Source organism: Rhinolophus hipposideros (genome assembly GCF_964194185.1).
Source record: "Rhinolophus hipposideros genome assembly, chromosome: 1".
NCBI classification, from domain to species: domain Eukaryota; kingdom Metazoa; phylum Chordata; class Mammalia; order Chiroptera; family Rhinolophidae; genus Rhinolophus; species Rhinolophus hipposideros.
Window position 1 is genome coordinate 24851048 of NC_138047.1, and position 21665 is coordinate 24872712.

Genomic DNA, 21665 nt, shown 5'->3' on the forward strand with positions numbered 1-21665 from the left:
TTCCACAGTATAACTATACTAGAGTAATTATATTACATGTTGTTTTACTAATTTTACTTTTAAATTATACACTTGGAGAAAGGACGCCAAACTCAAGATGTCCATTACTTCCTTTTGTCTTCCATATTATTTCTTTCCCCTATAATCTCGTGTCTATAGGAATAAAGCAAATTGGTAATTAAAAATATATTTGTAAGAAAGAATAGACTGAGAGGTAATTTTTTTGCTGGAGAAGTTATTTTTTTCACTAAATGATTCAACATAGATTTTCACTAAGAATTAATAAGCTCACCAATACATTTATAGTGTAGTTTGATGGATGACATTTCATTCCTCAGTCCATGATCAGAGAGGACTATAAGGTTTTAGGCTTGAAATAGTTTTGAGTTTGAATGTACACGTGATTGAAAGAGTGCAATGATGGGCTGGTGTTCTCTATCATTGTCATAACCTAGGGCACAATCTAGGGGACAGACTTCCTATTAGAAATGTTTGTCTTGGGACCAATGGTTCTCAATCCAGGACAGTACCATTCCAAAGTGGGCTTTGGAAACACATGGGAATATTTTTGTGTTCCACCAGTGGGATGATTTGACATTCAGTAGGAGAGCCAGGGATACTCAACAGCCTGCAGTGAAAGGCTCAGGACAAAGAAATTTTCCACGTAGAAAGCCACGAGCACCCCCGTAGTGATCTGTGATCTACTCCAGTGCCAGCATTCTGAGTCTGTGACCTTGAGGTGTGCCTGGGTGTCTCCAAAATGCTATCCTGAGACTTCTTATACCTAGCAGTGAATGGCTATCCCGTAGCATTACTCACTGGTGGGTTGCCCAGCCTATTTTGTATAGAAAGCAAGAGATCCCAATGGACAGGAGCATAATGGCTTACCCACCAGGTCCCTCACTTTCCTGTCACTGCCCCAGGCTTCTTGGGGTTCACTTTCTGTGACGAACTATATTCTGACTACCAGCCTGCCCCCTTCTCATATGGAATTTTGAAACAGGACAGTAATGGCAGGAGTAAAAATATATAGTTTTCTTGTGGGTAGGACGTGTGCATGGTCTCACAATTAGTTGATCTTTCCTTCCAGAATGTGGGACATAAAGAAGAATATTAGGAAGCAACTTGTTGCTTAGCTTTTTCACTGTACTTTTTCACTGTACTTTTTTCACTGTACTGACATCACTTTTTGATGTCTTCAGTTACATAATTTTTATAGAAAAATTTAAAATTTAATGACATGAAAGTAATTTTTACAGTCTCAAATTAGGACAAAAATAGTATATATTAACTTTTCCCAGTGGAAGTTATATGGCACTCTGAGTGCGTTACATTGATATTTTTATCCTTACCCTGTCTTAGTCCATTCGGACTGCTATAACAAAAAAATCATAAACTGGGTGGCTTATAAACAGCAAAGTTTTATTGCTCACAGTTCTGGAGACTGGAAATCCAAGATCAGGGTGCCAGCATGGATGGTTCTTATGAAAACCTTCTTCTGGGTTGCAGATTGCCAACTTCCGGTTATATGTCCTGGGTGATAGGGGCCTATGGCGGAATAGGCGAGGGAGCTCCGTGGGGCCTCTTTTATAAGGGCACTAATCCCACCAATGAGGCCAGAGCCTAATCACTTCCGAAAGGTCCCATCTCCTCACACTGCATGACTTTGGGGATCAGGATTTCAACATAGGAATTTTGTGGGGGACATAAACATCCAGTCCATAACAAACCTAGTTGAAATGATTTGGGGAGAGAAAAGGTAAGTGTCATGCAAGGGCCATTATGCTACTCAGGACCCTGTTGATATACTCTATTTCTCAGTTATGGGTTGGAGGCATGGGTTTAAAACATGCCTTTCAGAGCACTTGGAATTTGGTTATGATCGCTTCTGAGCAGTCTCAGAAATAATCCAGCTCCATTCTCCTCTTTGGGACTTAAATAATTAATTGATGCTCTTTGGTTTGTATCATTCTTGGAAATATTCTCAAACTATGCGCTACCTGCCCTTAAAGTTACTAAAGTTTCTACATCTCACTAGTTAATGTGTTAACTGAGAAGCTATTATTTGCCAAGCTTCCCCAAGAGGCAGTAGGGCAGAGATGCAGCATTATCGTTATACCCGCATCTTCTAAAAAGGAACATAATTAACATTGCCGAGCAAGCACACCTCTGCCTCTAGCCACTCGGCTTCCTGGGAAGGCCAGTTGAGAAAAAAACTCATTTGAAGCCAAGGATCTTAACAAAAGTCAATCCAACTAAATTTTTTAAATGGCTTTCATTTAAAAATAAATAAATAATAACAAGGCTTGCATCTCAGAACACAGTCAAAGGGCAGTATAAAAGCCGTGTGTGTTTGGGGTTGGGGGTGGGATTTGACTCATTACTGAAAATGACCCCTTTATAAAACCAAATGGACATTCAAGCAGCTGAAAATTAAATTCCATGTATTCATACCCTGTTTTTTGAGTTTCTTCTATGACTCAGTCTTTCAAAAGGGCCCCAGGGCTGTCTGTGACTCCTCTCCCTCCCCCCACCCCTCCTTGGATCCTTAGTGGAGTCACTCAGATGAGCCCTCATGAATTCCCGTGATTAAGGAGGAGACTGGAAGAGAGACCTTTATTCTTCACAAAATTTGGCTATTTCTCCAAAGAAACAATTGTTGGGCATCTCAGTAATACACTTGTAGTCAGTATCACAAGACCCTCCCAACATCAGCAAAACATTTATCTGGTCATCCAGTGTTGCTAGGAGAATTACAGTAATTACTTTATCCATCATCCACCTAAATTATAGCAAGGAAACAAGTGTCAACATTTCCTTCCAGAGAAAGCCTGTACAGGGAGGCTTAGAACTGCATTAATCTAAACTGTAGTTCATGGAGGTGCTCTCCACTAGGTACCGTTGGAAGCACAATCAGGTAGTTACAGATAATTACAGGTTAAATGATAGGGTTAAATAGGAGTGCTGTGTCATGGTTGTCGTAGTTTGCTGATGGGCAGTGGGGGCCCATAGTATTAGTCTCTACTTTTGCAAATGTCAATGAAAAGCTTAAAATATTTCCTAAACCTAATGACAGTTGAAAACAGTTACTGGGATATCTCCATGCTAGACGAGTCTTATTGATTAGGACTCATCTGACTCCCCTGGATGAAATAAAACTTGCTCCTATCACTCTGTCTCTTACTCAACATGGTTTTACTTCTTAATCCAATCTGAGGCGTGTGTGCATGTGCGCGTGCGTGCGTGCGTGCGTGTGTGTGTGTGTGTGTGTGTGTGTGTGTATGTGTGTGTGGACGTGTGGACACAAGGACACACATGCCTCTTACTTGGCGTCTGCCTACCTCTTTAGAAAATGATCTCAGGAAAGCAGGAATTGCATTGGCTTTGTGTACCACTGTTGCATGGGGAGCCAAGAACAGAAATAGGAGTTCAATAAATATATGTTCTACAAGTGAGTAAAATGAATGCATGACTAGGAAATGCTGGACTATCTTTTCATTACTTTGTTTTGTTTCAGTTGCAGAATTAAGAAAAATCTTTGAACCAAAGAGTAAAGAATTTTTAGAAATGAAAAGGTAAGATATGTATTGTACGTGATTAAGCAAGTAGAAGAGCCTCGTAAAGAAGTATTCAGTTTTCCCTTCAAATTGATTTCCATTGCTCACTGTGCCTTTGTTGGTGCCTTGCACAGAAAAGAAAGAATTGCCAGGCGCTTAGAAGGAATTGAAACAGACACGCAGCCCATCCTCTTACAGAGCTGCACAGGGTTAGTAACGCACCGGCTGCTGGAGGAAGACACACCCAGATATATGCGAGCCACAGACCCGGCCAGCCCCCATATCGGTGAGCATCTTTTGGTGACCTGTCCTCAAGCATGTTGTTCCACAGAGCCTTTTTAATCTAGTGGTATTGGAAAATGAGATATTCCACAGAAGTGAACTGTGTGGATGTGATTATTTATTAAATACAGGTATTTGTTAAAAAACCACAGTGACACTCAGCTCTGCTCTGCCTCAGTTATGGTCCTCCGGTATCACAAACCGGGTACACTGTGGGATAACTGATGACCAATCATTTCTCCCCCTAGCCTGGGACCCCTCAAAGGCAGAGACTATGTCTCTTTCTTCACACCTTTGGGGCCCTGGCACAGGACCAGCTTACTCTCAGAGGTTCTTAGTAAAAGTTTGTTTGGTAAAGGACTAAATGAGACAGGATTAAACAGAATGTCCAGGTGCCCAGCACGGGGCTCGGCTGCTCTTAGGAAGGAATGTTAAGGGCATAGCTGGACCTTAAATGGTTAGGGTTCTTACTCTGTTTATTGCATAAACATTCTATTTCAATTATTTTAATATATGTAATTTTAAATGGATTCCATATTTATTTCATATTATGCAATATGTCAGCCGTGACTTAGCTTTTCCTTGATTGCTCAGTCATTGTTAGGGGCATCAAATATTCAACTTGACTTTCAGAGAGGGTGACCCATACAGGGCTATTCTTTCCACCCCTGTCCCTGGCTTTGCAGCTCCGTGATGTTGCTTTTTATAGCCAGTGTTTTCTAGTTTCTTCCTCAGAGAGGGCTGTTGACCTCTCTTCATGATGTTATCGGTTTGCTTGTCTCTATGGTTTCTGATCTTTTATGGCAAGAAAACTAGAGAATTAAGATTCTGTAATAAGATTCTGTAATAAAATGGTACTGAGAAAATGGGTTGAAGTGGGGTCGGGGAAGGGAACATATTTAGCTTCTCGCCTTGCATTGAACACAAAAATAAGCTCCAATTAATTATATGACTAATTTTAAGAAAATAATTATAAACATGGAAACATGGGTGAATATTTAATTCAAGTTGAATAGAAAAGGACTTTCAAAACACAGAAGCAGCTGTAGAAATCACAAATGATCAGATCAGTTGACTTGACTACATAGTAATTAACATCTGTACTTAAAGAAAATTTTACATGTAGACTTCACAAAAAAAACTAAACAAGCAAGTTTGAAAATATTTATAAATAAGAAAGGCTCATCTTCCTATAAAAGTTTACACAAACCAATAAAAACGACACTGATTCAATACCCTGTTTCCCTGAAAATAAGACCTAGCCAAACAATCAGCTGTAATGCATCTTTTAGAGCAAAAATTAATATAAAACCCAGTATATATTATATTATATTATATTATATTATATTATATTATATTATATTATATTATATTATACTATAATATCCAGTCTTATAGTAAAATAAGACCTGATCTTTTATTAATTTTTGCCCCAAAAAACACAGTAGAGCTGACTGGCTAGGTCTTATTTTCGGGGGAACATGGTAGAATATAGAGCAATCAGCTTGCTCAGGTAGGTATTCCAGAGAAGAAAAAGATAATACAAATGGCTACTAAATAATTGAAAGGTGCATATATTTTCTTCTAGTAATTAAAGGAAACTTTTCAAATTAATGCTCAATCTTTGTAAAGAGTATATATTGCAGATTCAAGTGGAAATCGATGCAGATTTCTTAGCAATTATTTTGACAATCTAGCCTGTGTCTTAAAGTAATATACTTTCTGATAAAACAATTTTACAAGTCTATTGTGATGGTAATCAAAAAATCGACTGATTATAAGTTAGAAACAACTTAAATGCCCACTAATACGAGAAGGGTTAAATTAGTTATGGATGCCTGTTGGATAAAATATTATGAAGTCTTAAAAGAATGATGTCTTCAAAATAAGATTTCCAAATATAGAAAAGTGTTTTATATGGAAATGAATGTTATATAAAGCATGAATTATTTTATAGAGGTAAAAAGGAGAATATAATTATATAAAAGACTAGAAGGAATATATAGAAATGTTTGGCAAATTATCAGTTTGTTGATTATCAAGTATTGTGTATTAGTGATTACTGGTGCTTTGGGGTTTTACCTTTTTATGTTTTCATAGTAGATATTTTCTCATCCAGTATGTGTACTATAATTAGAAAAAGCCACTTCTGTTTTTAAAAAGCACACATAACAACAACCTGGTGAATATTGACATGGACCATTATTGTTATGGTTACTATCAGAGCCTGTGAAACCACAAGCCCTCACTTGTCAAATTACAGCAGTTCAAATTATCTGTTATCTTTTCTAGAGGGCTCTGAACTCATCCTCTAGCCTCACACATGAAATATTAAACTCAAAAACATAAAAGTAAATCAGTAAGGGGAAATATGCACTGAGGAAGGACTAAAGAAAGAGTTCTCGGGAACAAGGGACTGAGCTTTGTTTAGTTCAGCCTGTGCTTTACGTGGCTTGCAGAGCCCACAGAACATTCGCAGCCTTCGAGGATTTCACTGCAGACCTCAGACCTCTTCAGCATCCCGGGGAAACCATTTTAGCTAACTAACTACACCTGTGTGAGAAACTGGGCCCTCACAGCCTGGGCGCTTAAGTATGTATTGTGTACAGAGCAGAGTATAGTACATTCGTGTCTTTACTTAAATCTGTTTATTATCCATGTGATCTTCTTGTAGGCCGACCAAATGAAGAGGAAGAAACTTCTGATTCTTCCTCAGAAAAGCAGACTCGACCCAAACACTGCACAGAAACCGTGGGTGTCCATGGTGAATCATTCTATAGTTCAGGTGTCATGGATACCCAGGGTCTTGAGTCCAAAGCTGAAAGAATCGCAAGGTACAAAGCAGAGAGGAGACGGCAACTGGCAGAAAAATATGGGCTATCTCTGGATTCTGAAGCAGACTCTGAATCTCTGTCTCGATATACCAAGTCCAGGAGGGAGCCCGATACTGTGGAGAAAAGGGGTGGAAAAAGTGACAGGCCAGCCGAGCCGAGCAAAGATTTGAGTTCTGCATACTCCAGGACTGAGATCCCAGGGCTCAGGACCTGTGTGGCTGAATCCCAGGAATATGGTGTTTCTGACACAGAGGTGCTGCTCAACGTGGAAAACCAAAGACGAGGTCAACAGCTGAGTGCCATCGGGCAGCAGGCCCGTGACCTGCCCCCCACGGTTGAGAGTTCCTCATCCTTCCCATTCTCCGGGCGAGACTGCTCTTTCAGTGACGTGCCAAGGTCCCCAAAGCAAATGCCCAGCATGCCCCTCTCCTCACCTCGGCAGCCAGCCTCCCCAAGCCACTCTGGTGACCCCGCACTTCCAGCTGAGGCGCGATCCAGGTAAGCCTTCAGCCCATGCAGACCACCATTAACATGGGAAGGGCCCGTGTCTTCTCTTTGCCTGGAGTGTCTTGGAATCTGCTCACTGCAGAAATGATAAGATACATGATCTTTTAATTTCTACAACATCAAAACTGCTTCTGCCAAAGTAGGAAGGCTCGGTTTTGTTTCGTTTTTCAATAAACCAGTGTCATGGGGACGCTTTCATGGACACCTTATTTCAGGACCCTTCTTTTTAATGTTTCTCAGCTGCCTTTTAACAATTGTCTTTTTCTTTATTTGTTTTTCTGTAATCATGCCCAAGACTTTTTGGTGATCGCTTTTGTTGCTGTCATTTAAAATCCCAAAGCAGAAGGATTATGATCAGTGGAAGGATTATTCTCAGTTTAGTGTATGAAGTATGAGTACAGTATACACAGAAAATAACTAACATGTAGTATATTGTAAGTCTGTCAACATGCTAAGAAAACAGTTGTTTATAAGAATACCTTATTAAAAATTAAGGAAAATTACTGTGTAATAGGATCATCCAAAGACAAGAATGGCTTCTGTTTGGAAAAATCAGAAAAGGTATAAAACCAGAAAGTTAAATATCAGAAGAGAATATATGTTTCTTTCTACATTTAAATTTCAAAGTTTAAATTTAATAAATGTGATGACCATATTTAAAATGCAATTTTCTTAAACATCCTGCTTTAAGGTTTGGGGTCATTGTCTAGGTAAGCTCATAAGTGTACTTTCCAGCTCAAACAAGCACTTTACGGGTGAATTGAGGAAGGATGAGAACCTAAGGTCAAGCAAATTTATTCTAAAAGAAAAAAAGATTTGGTAAATACTCCTATTTATTTCACATTGGGACAGGGCAGTATATGAGGTCATTTTTAAGTAGTAGTAATATATCTAAAACAGATCATTTTAGTTATTGAAGTTTATTGAGCCAAAAAATCTGTCACTACTCAGTTGATCATTCACATTAAAATATTTAGAGACATCTTCCAAGAGAATTAAATACTGTGGATCCTGAGGTTGTATTTTGAGGGCCTTTGTTAAATCTTTGGACTTAACTCTTGCAATTTAGGGACTGTGACCTTTGTCTCATATTTTGAAAGGAAAGTCTATTGTTTGGGAAATTTGCATTTCATAGTAGAAACTGTGTTCTTAGTTACTTTCTATCAAAGCACTTCTTCATGTGTTTCGTGAGCAGGACAAAGAAACCTAATATACTGATTTAGAAAGAAAGAGATTTGCAATTACCTGGATTAAAAAATAATAAAGGATTTAATTTCTGGTTGCCATGTTATGAAAACTGTTTAAGTTGTTATCTCGGCATCTAGGTTAGTCATTTAGATCCCATAGAATTAGATTCGGAGTGATATTTTGAATCAGTTGTAATAATAATAAAAACTTTGTGGAGCATTCCAGGTAAAAAGATAGGATACTTAATCGTTTTATGTAAATTAAAATCTTAATATTCAAATATATATGTATAATATATATAATATAATATATAATACAACATAATATATAATATAATAAATATAATAAATATAATATAATATAATAATATATATAACATACATATAATTTAAAATCTTGAGCCATTTCTTTCTAGGTTAGTTGAAGAGGCATATTACCTAGAAACTTTCTTAAGCCTAGCCTTAGCCTCACATTACCTTACTTTCACAAAGAAAAGCATAAAAGAATCAAGAAATTGTAAAGTTCTTGAGAAAACACATGCTTTATTTTTTAAACCATTCAAGGCATACAATTCTGTTTATAAGCAAAGAAACACAACTCATTTCATATATAGAAAGAAAATACCTGAAATATCTTTGTTAAAAAGAATGGAAAATAATGTCTGACAGTATGACATTAAACAATAATTAAGGTTTATTTTGGAATTGCTCCACTTGTTCATCTTGTAAAGATGGATTTAAAAAGGATTAACATTATGCTAGATGTCCTTTCTCTAGTGCCACGTAATTCAGAAAGTGATTGTTGCCTGATTTCCATTTGTGGGGAAGAAAGACAAACAATACTTTGTGAACTAAAACAGTAACCAAAGAAACCTCGGTTGCCCAATAACCAAAGGTGAAAATAAGATGTCATCCATATGGATATATGTAACAGAAAAGGTCAAGAAGATCCAAGAATAACAAAAAAGCATCTACAAATCACAAAACGTGGATTTTGTTCTATCATTAAAGAACAAAATCGTATATTTGTTCTATCATTAAAACAGAATATTTTTTCTTTACTATATGTATTCTCTCATCACCTAGTTCTGCCAGGTTTTTTGGCTATTAATCTCTGAATTAATTCATTCCCATTTCATCATTTTATTTTGTGCTCATTAGCAAGAGGCTGTTTTTTGTTTCCTTAATTAAAAATGAATACTTCACTCATGAATATACCATCAAAAGACTACCTACAATGGCTTAAAAATTCACATGTGAGCCAGATATCAAATGCTCAGTTTCTGTATATACTCATATACACTGACACATGTACACACAGAACCACCTTTAGTTCTTGTACTTCCCTGTACTATACCATCTTTAGGCATTAGAAGCTCAGTAACAGTCTTTAGGGCAATATTTAACTGAGTAATACATTTATTTTAGAATTTAATGTTCAATGAATATGATAAAGGAGATATGTATGTATATAGGTTACAGGGCCTTTAGCTCAGAAATCCTGTTAGTTGCCTGGGAAACAGGTGAACACGTTGTTCTGAAGCAAGCTTAGAATACCCATACTCATAGTCACAGAATAGAGCAAAGACATCTCTCAGCCCCCATTTCCAAATCCTGCCAAGCTCTATAAACTTAGAATTTCAAAAAGTGTGTTTTCTGGAGAGGTAGGGTTACTGCTGTGAACCATTCTTTAATAATTCAGCCACTGTGAATTTTAGAATAAAATTTAAAGTGACTGGAGGCCTATGGCTTATTCAAATATTTAAAAATCTAAGCTCTTGCTACTATTAGAAATCCTGACTCACAGCTCTTATTGAATTTGCTACTTTGTAGGTCTCTTATTATTTAAAAACATAACAAAACGCACCATACTGGTTACTGTTGTGAGTGCATGTACTCATACCCAAGTTTCACAGGCTGTTCTCCTCAGCGTCAGCTGACTCCCTGTTCTCAGGGAGCTGTGCAACTGGCAGAGGAGAATGACACCTAAGTGCCTAGTGGAGATCAAGAAAACCTTCCTTTGTTTTTTGTTTGTTTTTTTCATTACTGTGATCCTCACCACTCCTTCTCCCACTAAACATATTGTAACCTTAACGGCCAGAAAATGATGATGGCAGGTTCATGCAGAGCTCACTCTGAAATTTTACTTGGGGACAGCTGCAATTGGTAAATGATGGTTTGGGCCGGGCTGTGAGTGGGCTCAGAGAGACAGACCAGGGCACGCTCCAGTATGAGCCTTGTGTGCAACACCGTTTCATGCAGACTAGGCAGCTTAAGAAGGAAAGAAGCTTCTTATAGTTTATTTCTGACTGTATTTGCTCATCTCCCAGGAGAAGATTGAGTCTCAAAAACTGTCCACAGAGCCTCAAGCTCTGTTAATTTAGTTGTTAATTGCCTATTACTGTGTTTCCCTGAAAATAAGACCGGGTCTTATATTAAGGTTTGCTCCAAAAGACGCTTAGGGCTTATGTTCAGGGGATGTTCTCCTGATAAATCATGCTAGGGCTTATTTTCCAGTTAGGTCTTATTTTCGGGGAAACACAGTACCTGCACTGATAGAAATGTCCACAAGAAAATTATGAGTGAGGTAACTGCCTCTTGCCCATCAGCGTTTCTGTCTCTTCCTCTATCTCTCTGATGCCAGGAAGGTTGTCTATCCCTCACTCCATGTCACAACAAAATGTCATGGAAAATAGAGACCTCTGAGGGTCCACTCTCCAAAGAGGAGACCTCTAGACTTAGCCAGTATTGGTCTGGAATCCTTTTCAGCTTTCAGTCTCTGTACACCAAACATGCACTGTCCTCTCCTTGCTCTCCTAGCTTTGGCTGTTAACATATGCTTCGCTCGTTCCCATTTTCTTTTCATTTTATTCTGTTCTCACTGGCAAGTATCCATTTCTCTTCATTGAATTAAATATGAATATATCATCCAAAATACTTGCTACTATGTCCTGAAAATTCGAATGTCTGCCAGATTTCGAATGCCGAATTCCTTCTGTGTGTGCACCCTCGCATATTCCTACACCTGTGCATATATCCAAAGCAGTCATTAGCACTTTTTCCAAACAAACAACGGTAAGCAAATAAACTGTTAATTTTAATGATATGCTGACGTTTACGGTCATTCTTCTTAGGCTGAATATATTTTATAATTAGAAGCTGTTACATAATTAGAGCTGGACACCCACCGGGTAAAACTAATTTTATTGTGCTGGGTTTGACTTTGCTTTGGTAGCTGGAAGCACTTTTTATTCTGTTGACTCTTAGGAGTTATAGAGAGTTAAATTGTATCATTATATACTTAGTGACACGAACCAAGAACAATCCTGCCCTCTATGACAACTGGTATAATTTATTATTTCCTGGTATAATCCTCTGCCAGCCAGTCACCACATTATAATAAAGGTTCCGTTACACTGAGGTCTCCATCTTGTGGTTCTCTAATCCCCAATAACCCTATAGTCTTCTCCCAGGGGAGGGAACCTCTGCCCTATGGATTTTTCTCACTCCAAGACCTCACAAAATAGATACTCCATGTTAAAGAATTTTAAATTCTTAGAAACCCGAGTAACCCTGAGATTATTTATTAAGTTGGTGCAAAAGTAATTGCGGTTTAAAAGGTTAGAAATAATTGCAAAAACCGCAATTACTTTTGCACCAACCTAATAGTTTAAAAACTTACTTTATACCCGAAGACACTAAAAATTAAATAATTTAAGTAACTGGACTAAGACCATATAGTTATTTTGAGTAAACCGAATTCATTACCTGTCATCCATTCACTCAAGTTCTCAGAGTATAATTTTACTTTGCTCTTGCTATTTATGTCAATTCTAGTTTCCGTCACAGTGGAAAAGAGAGTTTGCCGTTTGAAAGTTAGAAGATTTAGGAAAGATGAGGGGTAGTATAGGAATAGTTTATGTGGATTTACATAAGGTATTTAAAAGCCTTGCCCTCATAAGCAAGAGGAAAACTTATAGTCTGGGAGGATTCAAACTCAGAAGGTATCCATCGTCTATCCATACTTCATAGGTATTGATTTATGGGGTAATTTCAGCTCTACGGTAGTTTAGGTAATCACTGAAGAAAATTATATTGAGCCATTGAGCCTTCTGTGTGACAGGCGTTGTGCTTCTAGCTGGGCTATCATTAAAAAAGAAAGTGTGGGAAATAACTACAACACAATGGGGTAAATAGGTTCTAGGGGCCAAAGTTGAGTGCCATGGAAATATCAAGATAGTGTATTACTTCTTCCCTCATGGAGAAGTGATCAGAGTTGAACCAAGTCCTTAAGAATGTGCTGAGTTTGCAGGACTGGAGGGGAGGCTGCCCCAGGCAAGAAGGTGCAAATGTCCATTGTAAACCTGGAAGGAAGGGGATGGGATGAAGCTGAGAGCCAGGTGGGGTTCAATTCCAGAGCACCTCAGATGACATGACAAGGCATTTGGCCTTTGCCTCATGGACCATAGGAAGTGCCTGAAGGATTTGAGAGTGAGGATGATTAATGATGTATTTTAGAAAAATCAGTCTGAAGGAAAATTGATTCCAGTCACAGAGGCCGCTGACATGGTGGTTGCAGTTACCCAGACATGAGATAATGAAGTCTCTGGTTCCAAGTTAAACTTTGCCGTTATCTCGTCCTATTTGGTATTTCATTAGACAACTGGAAGATGTCGATGATAGGGTGATCATAGTTTTGGAAGAGAGGTTGTAAATAAGTTTGGTGACATAAAGAAAGAGAGAGGAGAGGGACAGAGCAGGAAGAGACCTGAGGGGAAAGGTGAGAGAGAGAGAAGAGGGAATGGGAGCTCAGAGGCAAGGGAGAACATGGACCTGGAACCATGGTTGGAAACTAACAAGATGAAATTTAGTGGAGTTCTGTAGTTAGTGGGGAAAACAAATTAGTGTTACAAGTTTAGGATTCGGGAAACCTGATTTAACGCAGCTCATGAGAAACAGACCTAGGACTGTTAGTTGACAGCAAGTTCTTTATGTGACTGCCAAAATGGCTGGTCCAATCATGGGGTACATTGATGAAGGTGAACTGTCAATGGCACAGCTGGTCCTGGCCACCTGTGTTCTGAAGGATTACATCTGGGCATCTCATTCTAATTGAGCTGTTGACAAATGAGACTATGTTCAGACAGGCTACCAGGCTACCCCTCTGCCCTGCTCCCTTAACTTTTCTAAGTTTTTGTAAACCTCTCCCTTTCTTCTTAGAAAATGGAATCATTTTTGGAGTCTCTTACACATTCTTTCATACTTAGACTCTCAAACCAGCCTGTTCTTCTCATCAGATTGTCATTTTCCCAGCACTGTTATAAAACTGAAGCTTGGCTTGGCAAAGGGATCCCTAATGTTATCAGTCTGGCTTCTCATTGATGATTATTGTGTCAGAAGGGAAAGGAGGAGAAAGACATCATGAACCAAACCAGTTTTACATGTCTCACACATGCATGTCTTAGGAAGAAGGATGTTCAAATGTTCAACATCCAACAAGGCTGACGTACCCAGAAAGGGATTTTAGCAGTTTCGCCAGGATTCCCCCAAACCATGAGTGGCACCGTGAATTTGGTATTATGCCAATCTGTAAGGTTGGTAAGGATGACTTCAATGATAGTATTACTTTAGCAGAAGCCTTACCAGAAATGTACATACCTCGTCTTAGTCATTTTCTTAGCTCCTTCCCTGCTACCGCCCAGCATCTAGTATACACCAAGTGGTTCAATAAATAATTTTGGAATGAATGTGCTGCTGTTTTCTGTTTTCTTAAAGTGTCACCAAACTATAGCAGTGCTACTTGAAAGAGCCAGTCAGCAAACCTTTTATCAGCCCACGATACATAAGGGACTTATGCCTGAATGTAAACCGTGGGTTGTTTCCTTATCAACAAAGTCATGCTATGAAGAAAACGTCAGCTGCACTAAACACCACGCTAGTGATGTAGTTCACTTTCATTGAGGTGCAAGCCTTTTATCTAATCATGGACCAGTGACACCCATCAGCAGAACACGCTTTGAGTAGCTCTTGTTTATGCTATACAGCTTTTTCCACTTTGAGGTTAGAATTCTTATATTATGGTCTTGAGTCCATGTGCATAAATATTATTAAACTGTGAGTGGGAATCACGAGAAGTGAGCACAAAAAAAACATTGGCTGCTTTTGAGGGCTGGTGAACTCAGCCTCCAGCCCTGGAAGCCGACTTCCAGGCTTGTCTCATGATTAAGGCAGTCGATTCCCTGGATTACTTTGTTGTGGGAAGAGTCTTGCGAATCCAAACAGGAGACATGGAAATCCAAATCCAGCTGGGAACCAGAAACTTGATCCACTTGGGAACGTCCACGACAGCACCCCCCTCAGACTCCAGCACTTTCTCAGACAGTTCTGTGTGTCTGCACAGACTTTCTGCCACAGACCTTTCCTGGCTGAGTTTGCAGCATTTCAGCATTCAGCACTGAGATTTGCTGAGCAAGGTGAAAGAAATTGGTTACCTCACATGTTTATCCCGCTTCTGCCCCAAGAAGACTCTGAATTTCTACCTTTTCATTACTCACAAAAGTCCTCACTCTATAGTTCAACAGTGATATATTTTTTAATTGAGGTTTAACATACATGAAAATGCACGTAGTTTGAGGATGCAGGTTGGTGAGTTTTGGGAAATGTATAACCTGTATCCCAGTCAAGATAGAAAAGATTTCCATCACCCCTCTGCCTCCGTCCACCAACATTGATTCTTAACTACTTAGGTGGTGTAGCCGGGTTGTAACATATACGCAACTCATTATATTGTATAAAACTAATCTTTCCCTCTCTTCATTTTTCTAGCCAAGCCTTAATTATGAAAAATAGTTAAGCATAACATTATGGAACACTGCATAAAATAATAGCATCTCTGCAAAATTTAAAGAAATAAAGAGAAAAGAACTCAAGGCATCATTGCCACTCTTCAGATGTGATTCTTTTTTCATATTTTTAAAACCTCACCAGCTACTTCTCCAAATCAATGCCAGAAATTAATGTATCTTTAAGAAAAGATACATTTTTTTCCTCTGAGTTTGGGCATCCCTTCGGCGCTGTGCTGTATTATAATTAAACCGTGCTCCACAGTGGAAAACTCGGCCCTAACATTTCCATTACGTTCCGTAGTTTTGGGGTGCGTGTGAATTAGCCAGATCAGTTCTGACCTTTGATTCACCATTTTTGAGAGTGAAGACATGCTTTTAATAAGCTTCCAAAGCAAGAATTTGGCTTCGTTACCAAGGTAAACACTGACAGGGCCCACTCTGGGCTCTTCTTAGTTCTTAACTCAGATTTCTAGGTCTCTTTGGGGTTTGGGGAGAAAATTTGAAGGAAAAAGAAGAAAAAAGATCCAAAATAGATTTTGTGGAATTGACTGTGTGTGGTCCACATTTAATTGATTTTCCATTTATTATTATTATTATTTTTTTTTGCTTTTAAAAGATGAAAAAGTATTTGAATTTAAAAATCCCATTAACTACACTTTGGCATCTGTGCCAAAATAAATCCTTAACTCCGACTGTTGTCTAAGTCAATTATGAAGACTGAGTTATAGTTTTTAGAACGCTTAAGATTTTTTAATATTGTTTTTATTGAAGTGTAATTTACATACAGTAAATTCACCCTTTTTAGTGAATTCTGTGAATTTTGACAAATAGATAAAGTTGCATAACTATCACGATAATTCTGTCAGCACCAAAATTCTCTTGTGTGCCTTTGCAGTCCTCCTACCACCTCTTGTGTGCCTTCGCAGACCTCCTACCACCAGGTTGTGACAACCAGTAACCTATTTTCTACGCTATAATTTTAGAGTTTTAATATATAAAATCAAATTCATTAAGTGTTTTGTTTTTGGCAATTCAAAAGAAGTTACATAAAAATTTCATGAAATTATTTAAAACAATAGAAGAAATGGTAATGTTGACTGTTCATCATATTCTCAATAAAAAAAAATCCATCTTAAATAGTTGTAATTTAAATTTACAAGGTAGTTTATACAGGATTGATTTTTTTAATCTCCCATTTCCTAGTGAATATTCAAAACACAATGAAGTCAGCTGTGCATGCTAAAATTATTTTCCCGGATGCTGGCATTACACATGTGTCATAGCCAACACATGAATATTTATTGATGAACAGTTGATAGTTAGCTATTGTGAAATTAAGCAAAGTGCCTGTGAATGTGGGAATTAGGCTTCATGAATTAGGTGTCATGTTACATTATTATTTTGTTTTGCCGGAGGATGGGGGCAGCCAAGAGATCAGTCTAGCTGAAATAGTCTCTTGGCTCTCAGGGGATTTGTAATTCCTCCCACATAACGTCCAGTGTCACCTGTTCTCAGGTTATTGCTCCCATGAATTTTCTCATTTCCAAATGCTTGCATCTTACACTTCTACTATAGATTGCTTTAGTGGGGGAAGAAAACAAAATTTCACCCACCTTGCTTAGTCTGGGCCCCAACATCTCCCTCCCACACCCACCTTCACCCAACCCCCCTACACAGCAAGTGCCCTGTGAGCCAAATTGTTCTTCACTGCCAGACTCTTGATTTCACCTTGTACCTTTGGAGAAACAGAAGAAGATGATTAGATTTTGCAGGATTTATAGGGAATTGAGTGGCTGTCGGCTGGAGAGACCAACTTATGGTCAGAATTGTGCTGAGCCCTAGAGCACATGAACACTGGCGTCCTAACTACACTCATTCAAGCCAGGAAGCAGTTATTTTCTAGAATGTGGAAGCCTGTAGTTCTGGAAGAGTAGCAGATGTAGGCTGGACAGCCCCATAGCACTTGGTTCAAGCCCCATCCTTTCATGAACCAACTTGTGATCGTGGGCAGTTAACATATTTTTTTTGTAACTTCTTTTCTTCATCTATAAAATGAGGATAAGAATACCTTAGAGAGTTGTTGTGGAGATTAACATTCAACAGTTCACCCATTCCACAAAAATTTATTGAGACCTGCTGTTTGCCACTGTTCTGAGTACTGATGATGTAACAGTCTCTTAAGTGTGTGTACACTAGTGAAGGGAGAGAGACAATAAATAAGTATGTAATGTAACCAGTGTGGTAAGTGCTATGAAGAAAATACGAGCGATTCAGGGAAAGTGGAGAAAGATTGGGGGTTGCTATTTCATGTAAAGTGTTTGGTTAGGAAGGTCCCTCTGAGAAGATAACAGTTGACAAGAGACCTACATGAAGTGAAGAAGCAAACCGTGCACCCATTGGGGTGGATTGGTCCAGGAAGAATTAGTCCCCGTGTGGACACTGCGTGGAGTGTTTGAGGAGACCCCTCGTCACCGGTGAGGCAGGAGCGCGGGGTTGAGGGGAAGTGATAGGGGTGACATGTGAGATGTGTGGGGAGGGGTAGGCAGGTCAGGAAGAGCCACTAGCTCATCACAAGGGCTTTGAGTTTGGCTCTAAATGAAGCCATATAAGGGTTTTGAAAAGAATGACAGATGTGCCTTCCGTTTTTAAATAATCCCTCTGGTTGCTAAGCTGAAAACAGATTAAAGATGGCAAGCATGAAAATAGGTAGAATAATTAGAAGAACATCTCAGTAAACTAGGTAGGAAATGGTGGTGGCTTGAACTAGAATGACAGAGGCGAAGGTAATGAAAAGAGGTTATATTCTGAAGGTAAACCAACAGGATTTGCTGAGGACTTCGATGTGGATGAAGTATGAGAGAAATAGAGGAGTCAAAGGTGAGCTCACATTTTTAGCCAGGGCACCTCAATGCCGGAGTTGCCGTTTGCTGACATATGGATGGCTCCAGTGCAAATGAGACTTGGAGGGAAATTAGGAGTTCATTTTTTTGGATGTGTGAAATTGAAGCTGTCTGTTAGATATCCAGTTGGAAATGTGAAGTAGCCGGTTGAGCCCAGGCGTCTGAGTTCAAGGAGGAGATTGGAGTAGAGATAAACATTGGAAGATTGTCAGCATGGAAGTGAATGCTGAATGAGATCATCAAGGCATAGACTGTTGATAGCAGGAAAGGAGACAGCTGTGTGCGTCCTCACCTATAGAGGTGCAGGTGGTGAGGAGAAATGGACAGAGAAGGCTGATGAGTAATCCAGAAGGCAGGTGAAGGGAGTGAGTGATCCATCACTATTTCCAATGCTGCCAGTCAGTAAGTAAGAGAAGGACCGAGTAGTGACCACGTTCTCCCATATAGTGGATATGAAGAGCCCAGGACAGTCTTGTTTATTTAAACAATACGTTTAATTTAAATTTATATCTCTTCCCACCACCCTGTTTTCATTTCCAGGTTTTGATGGCAGTAAAGCTCACCCAAATAAGTGCCTTAGCCAACCTCAAGGGTCTGGAAATCCTTACTTGGAGAAATACTGTCTAAATCACTCCTGCTTTAAATTCACTTAAGACAAACTCCAGTCCTCCTTGTGAGGCTGGACCCACGCACCTTAAATATCACATGACTTTTGAATTGGAACTCTGTATGTATCATCTCTTTAAAATAGGAAAACAGTAATTCTAACACGCAGTACTATGTTGTCTATGAAGAAGGAAGGAGAGGGGGAGACCAGCATTTTGAAGGACTTACCATGTCCTTGGCATGATGCCTTCACATGTTTGTTTCTCCTTACATAGATTTGTAGTATATAGGAAATATCAAAATTTGAGTATCTGCTGCCATGATAGAAATTACTTGGTTCTTTTGGCCAGTTCCAAATCTAAGTTGTAATGAATTAAATGGAGCCCAGCAAGTCCCCTCTGTGTCTACGATTTTCACTTTACAAATGCCAACTCAACATATTCTTAAGCTCCTGATGATTTTTATGGTGATGCTGACCAAATTTTATTCTTATCGGTGAAGGTCATATTCAGAAAGTTGTTTAGCACTTTACAGTTTACAAAGTACTGTTATACAAAAAGCATTTGAACCTTAAAATAACTGTGATGCAGGCATATTAGTTATATTAACTTGATATAACTTTCAAAAGCAAGTACCCATTACTCCCTCTTCTCCCTCTGTGTCCTGTTCTGTGTTGCATTGTATCATTTCTTAGCTGCAGATGATATGCTAAACTATTCCGATGTTTAAATAAATGTTGAGAAATTAGGCCATTTAGAGTGAAATAAAATGGCTTTTCATACATCTGAATTGTTTCCTGGCGATGAGCTAAATTGCTATAATACTGGAGCCAGGGAGGTGGGTGATAGGTTTGGGTGTAGAAAGACAGGATATTACAGGAGAAACAAGTTCAAGTCTAAACTGTGAGAGATTTCAGTGGTCACAGAAAAATGTACAGAAGTAGTGACAGACAGGTTCTGGTTTTGATCTAAAATGTGTTTTCAGTCTGGTATTGAAGAACTCTTGCAGACAGGTTGGAAGGGTTTGAGCTGGTAAACATTTTAACTTGCATATAGAATTTCCATTGTTTTTTTCTACTCTATAAGAGGATGCAGGTCTATTCTTTGAGGATTCCTCCTGTATCTTGCTTTCCGTAGTTACCACACAGTTTTCCGTGCTTATACTTTTTCTCTAAAATATCTTCAGCCTGGTAGAGTTATAGTTGACCCTTGAACAACATGGAGGTTAAGGGTGCCTCAGTTAACTGGACTCCCCCAAAAGTTAATGAAAGTTGTCCTTTGATATCCTTAGGGGGTTGGTTCCAGGATGCCCCCCCCCCAACAGATACCAAAATCCTCAGATGCTCAAATCCCTGATATAAAATGGCGTAGGACAGTGCATACAGTCAGCAATCTGCACCCTCAGATTCCCAACCATGGATTGAAAATACTGTTTTTAATACATAGTTGGCTGAATCCGCAGATGTAAAACTCAGCATACAGAGGACCAACTATATGTTTACTAAAAAACATCCTCTTCTAAGTGGCCCCTTGCAGTTCAAACCCATATAGTTAAGGGTCAGTTGTACTTTGTCATTTTCAACCTTGCATTATATTCGATTGTGCATTGAGGAACGAATGTTTAAATCGTATATTATCTTGCCTAGCATGGTGTCAGTTTTTTAGTGGCTAGATGGTGCCTGATTCACCTTTGTTGCTTCTCAGAGCCTACCTCAGTGCTTTGTACATAGTAGGCACGCAAACATTTATCAAATAGACTTGAATTAGTGTTGGTAACTGTTGTGTTGGCTGCATAATTCAGAGATAAATATAAAAGGAAAATGTATAATAATAGCAATTAGAGACAAGATTTTATTGACGTTCTCTTTATTTATTTCTATTTATTACCTTTATTTGATATGTAGTGTTTTGGACACTATTTTTATATTTGACTATTTACCAATATACCTTAACAAAACTTATGTATGATAAGTTGCCTTATATTTTTAATCCAACTTTTTACAAAAGAATTGTCTGATATTTGTGGGTAGAATGTGACTATAACCAACTCTTAATACTTTAAAGTTACCTTAAAATTTTTTATTTGATGACTTTAGATATATTTACTTCTATCTCTTGATTTTAGTAGTGAGCCAAATGTCCTGGAAATTCCATGACATGAGTATACACCCCATGACAAAATGTGCGTATACATTTTGAAAACTCAGAATTACTCTTTACTTAACAAAAATCAGCCTTCAGGTCTTAAATTATAATAATTAACTGTGTGTGTATGTTGACATTTTAATAGAAATTATCTGAAGTTTTGTTTTTTGTACATGATAGTACAGGGAAACCCAAACATGAGTGGTTTCTCCAGAAAGATTCCGAAGGGGACACACCTTCACTTATCAACTGGCCTTCCAGGTATATCCCAAGTTGAAACTCTTGGCTTTTGTTTCCTGAGTGCTTCTCCTCTCCCTGCTACCCTGCTTTGCTCTTCCACATATCGCCCAGTGCTCCTCTCCTCTTTCTAATGGCAATGCATTTGAAAACCACATGTTCAAAAGGGGCCGCTGGAAGTTACCTCCTAATCAATTGCTTTTCTCCTTCTATTGCCCTAATCGCTTTTAATAGCATTTCCTCTTGCTCCTCTTTTTGAAAACCTTATGACTACACCTCCTTTTTTCTCCTCTCACCAACTCACATTCTGCCAGGTGGGGGCAGTATTGAGGACGTACCACGTAGCTCTGGGTCGCTCTCCTCCTGAGTCCTACTAACCAGCTGGTATCCCCCCTTCACCAGGCACTTCCAGACTCCTTGTTTTCATGTCTCCTTAGCTCTAAACCAATAGTTAATTTTCAACAGTTACATTGAGGGCCTGTGATTTTATTAATAAAAGCAGACAAAAAACCCCTATCGTTTCATTTTTAAGGTTGGGGGCTGGGAAGAGGCAGAAGGAATAAGAA

General features: G+C 38.7%; 1 protein-coding gene across 8 annotated transcripts in view; it reads left to right on the forward strand.

Moving 5' to 3' along the window:
• SVIL (supervillin) overlaps window positions 1-21665 on the forward strand; it is a 225532-nt gene that overhangs the window by 136945 nt on the left and 66922 nt on the right. For 4 of the 8 annotated variants that reach the window (XM_081054513.1, XM_081054511.1, XM_081054514.1 and 1 more), the window contains 4 exons: window positions 3518-3575; window positions 3692-3843; window positions 6514-7171; window positions 21043-21123. In XM_081054513.1, coding sequence (XP_080910639.1) covers window positions 3568-3575; window positions 3692-3843; window positions 6514-7171; window positions 21043-21123 — 899 coding nt within the window. In that variant the 5' untranslated portion in view covers window positions 3518-3567. The remainder of the gene's footprint in view (window positions 1-3517; window positions 3576-3691; window positions 3844-6513; window positions 7172-21042; window positions 21124-21665) is intronic. The other 4 variants (XM_081054517.1, XM_081054518.1, XM_081054516.1 and 1 more) reach the window with 1 other exon arrangement.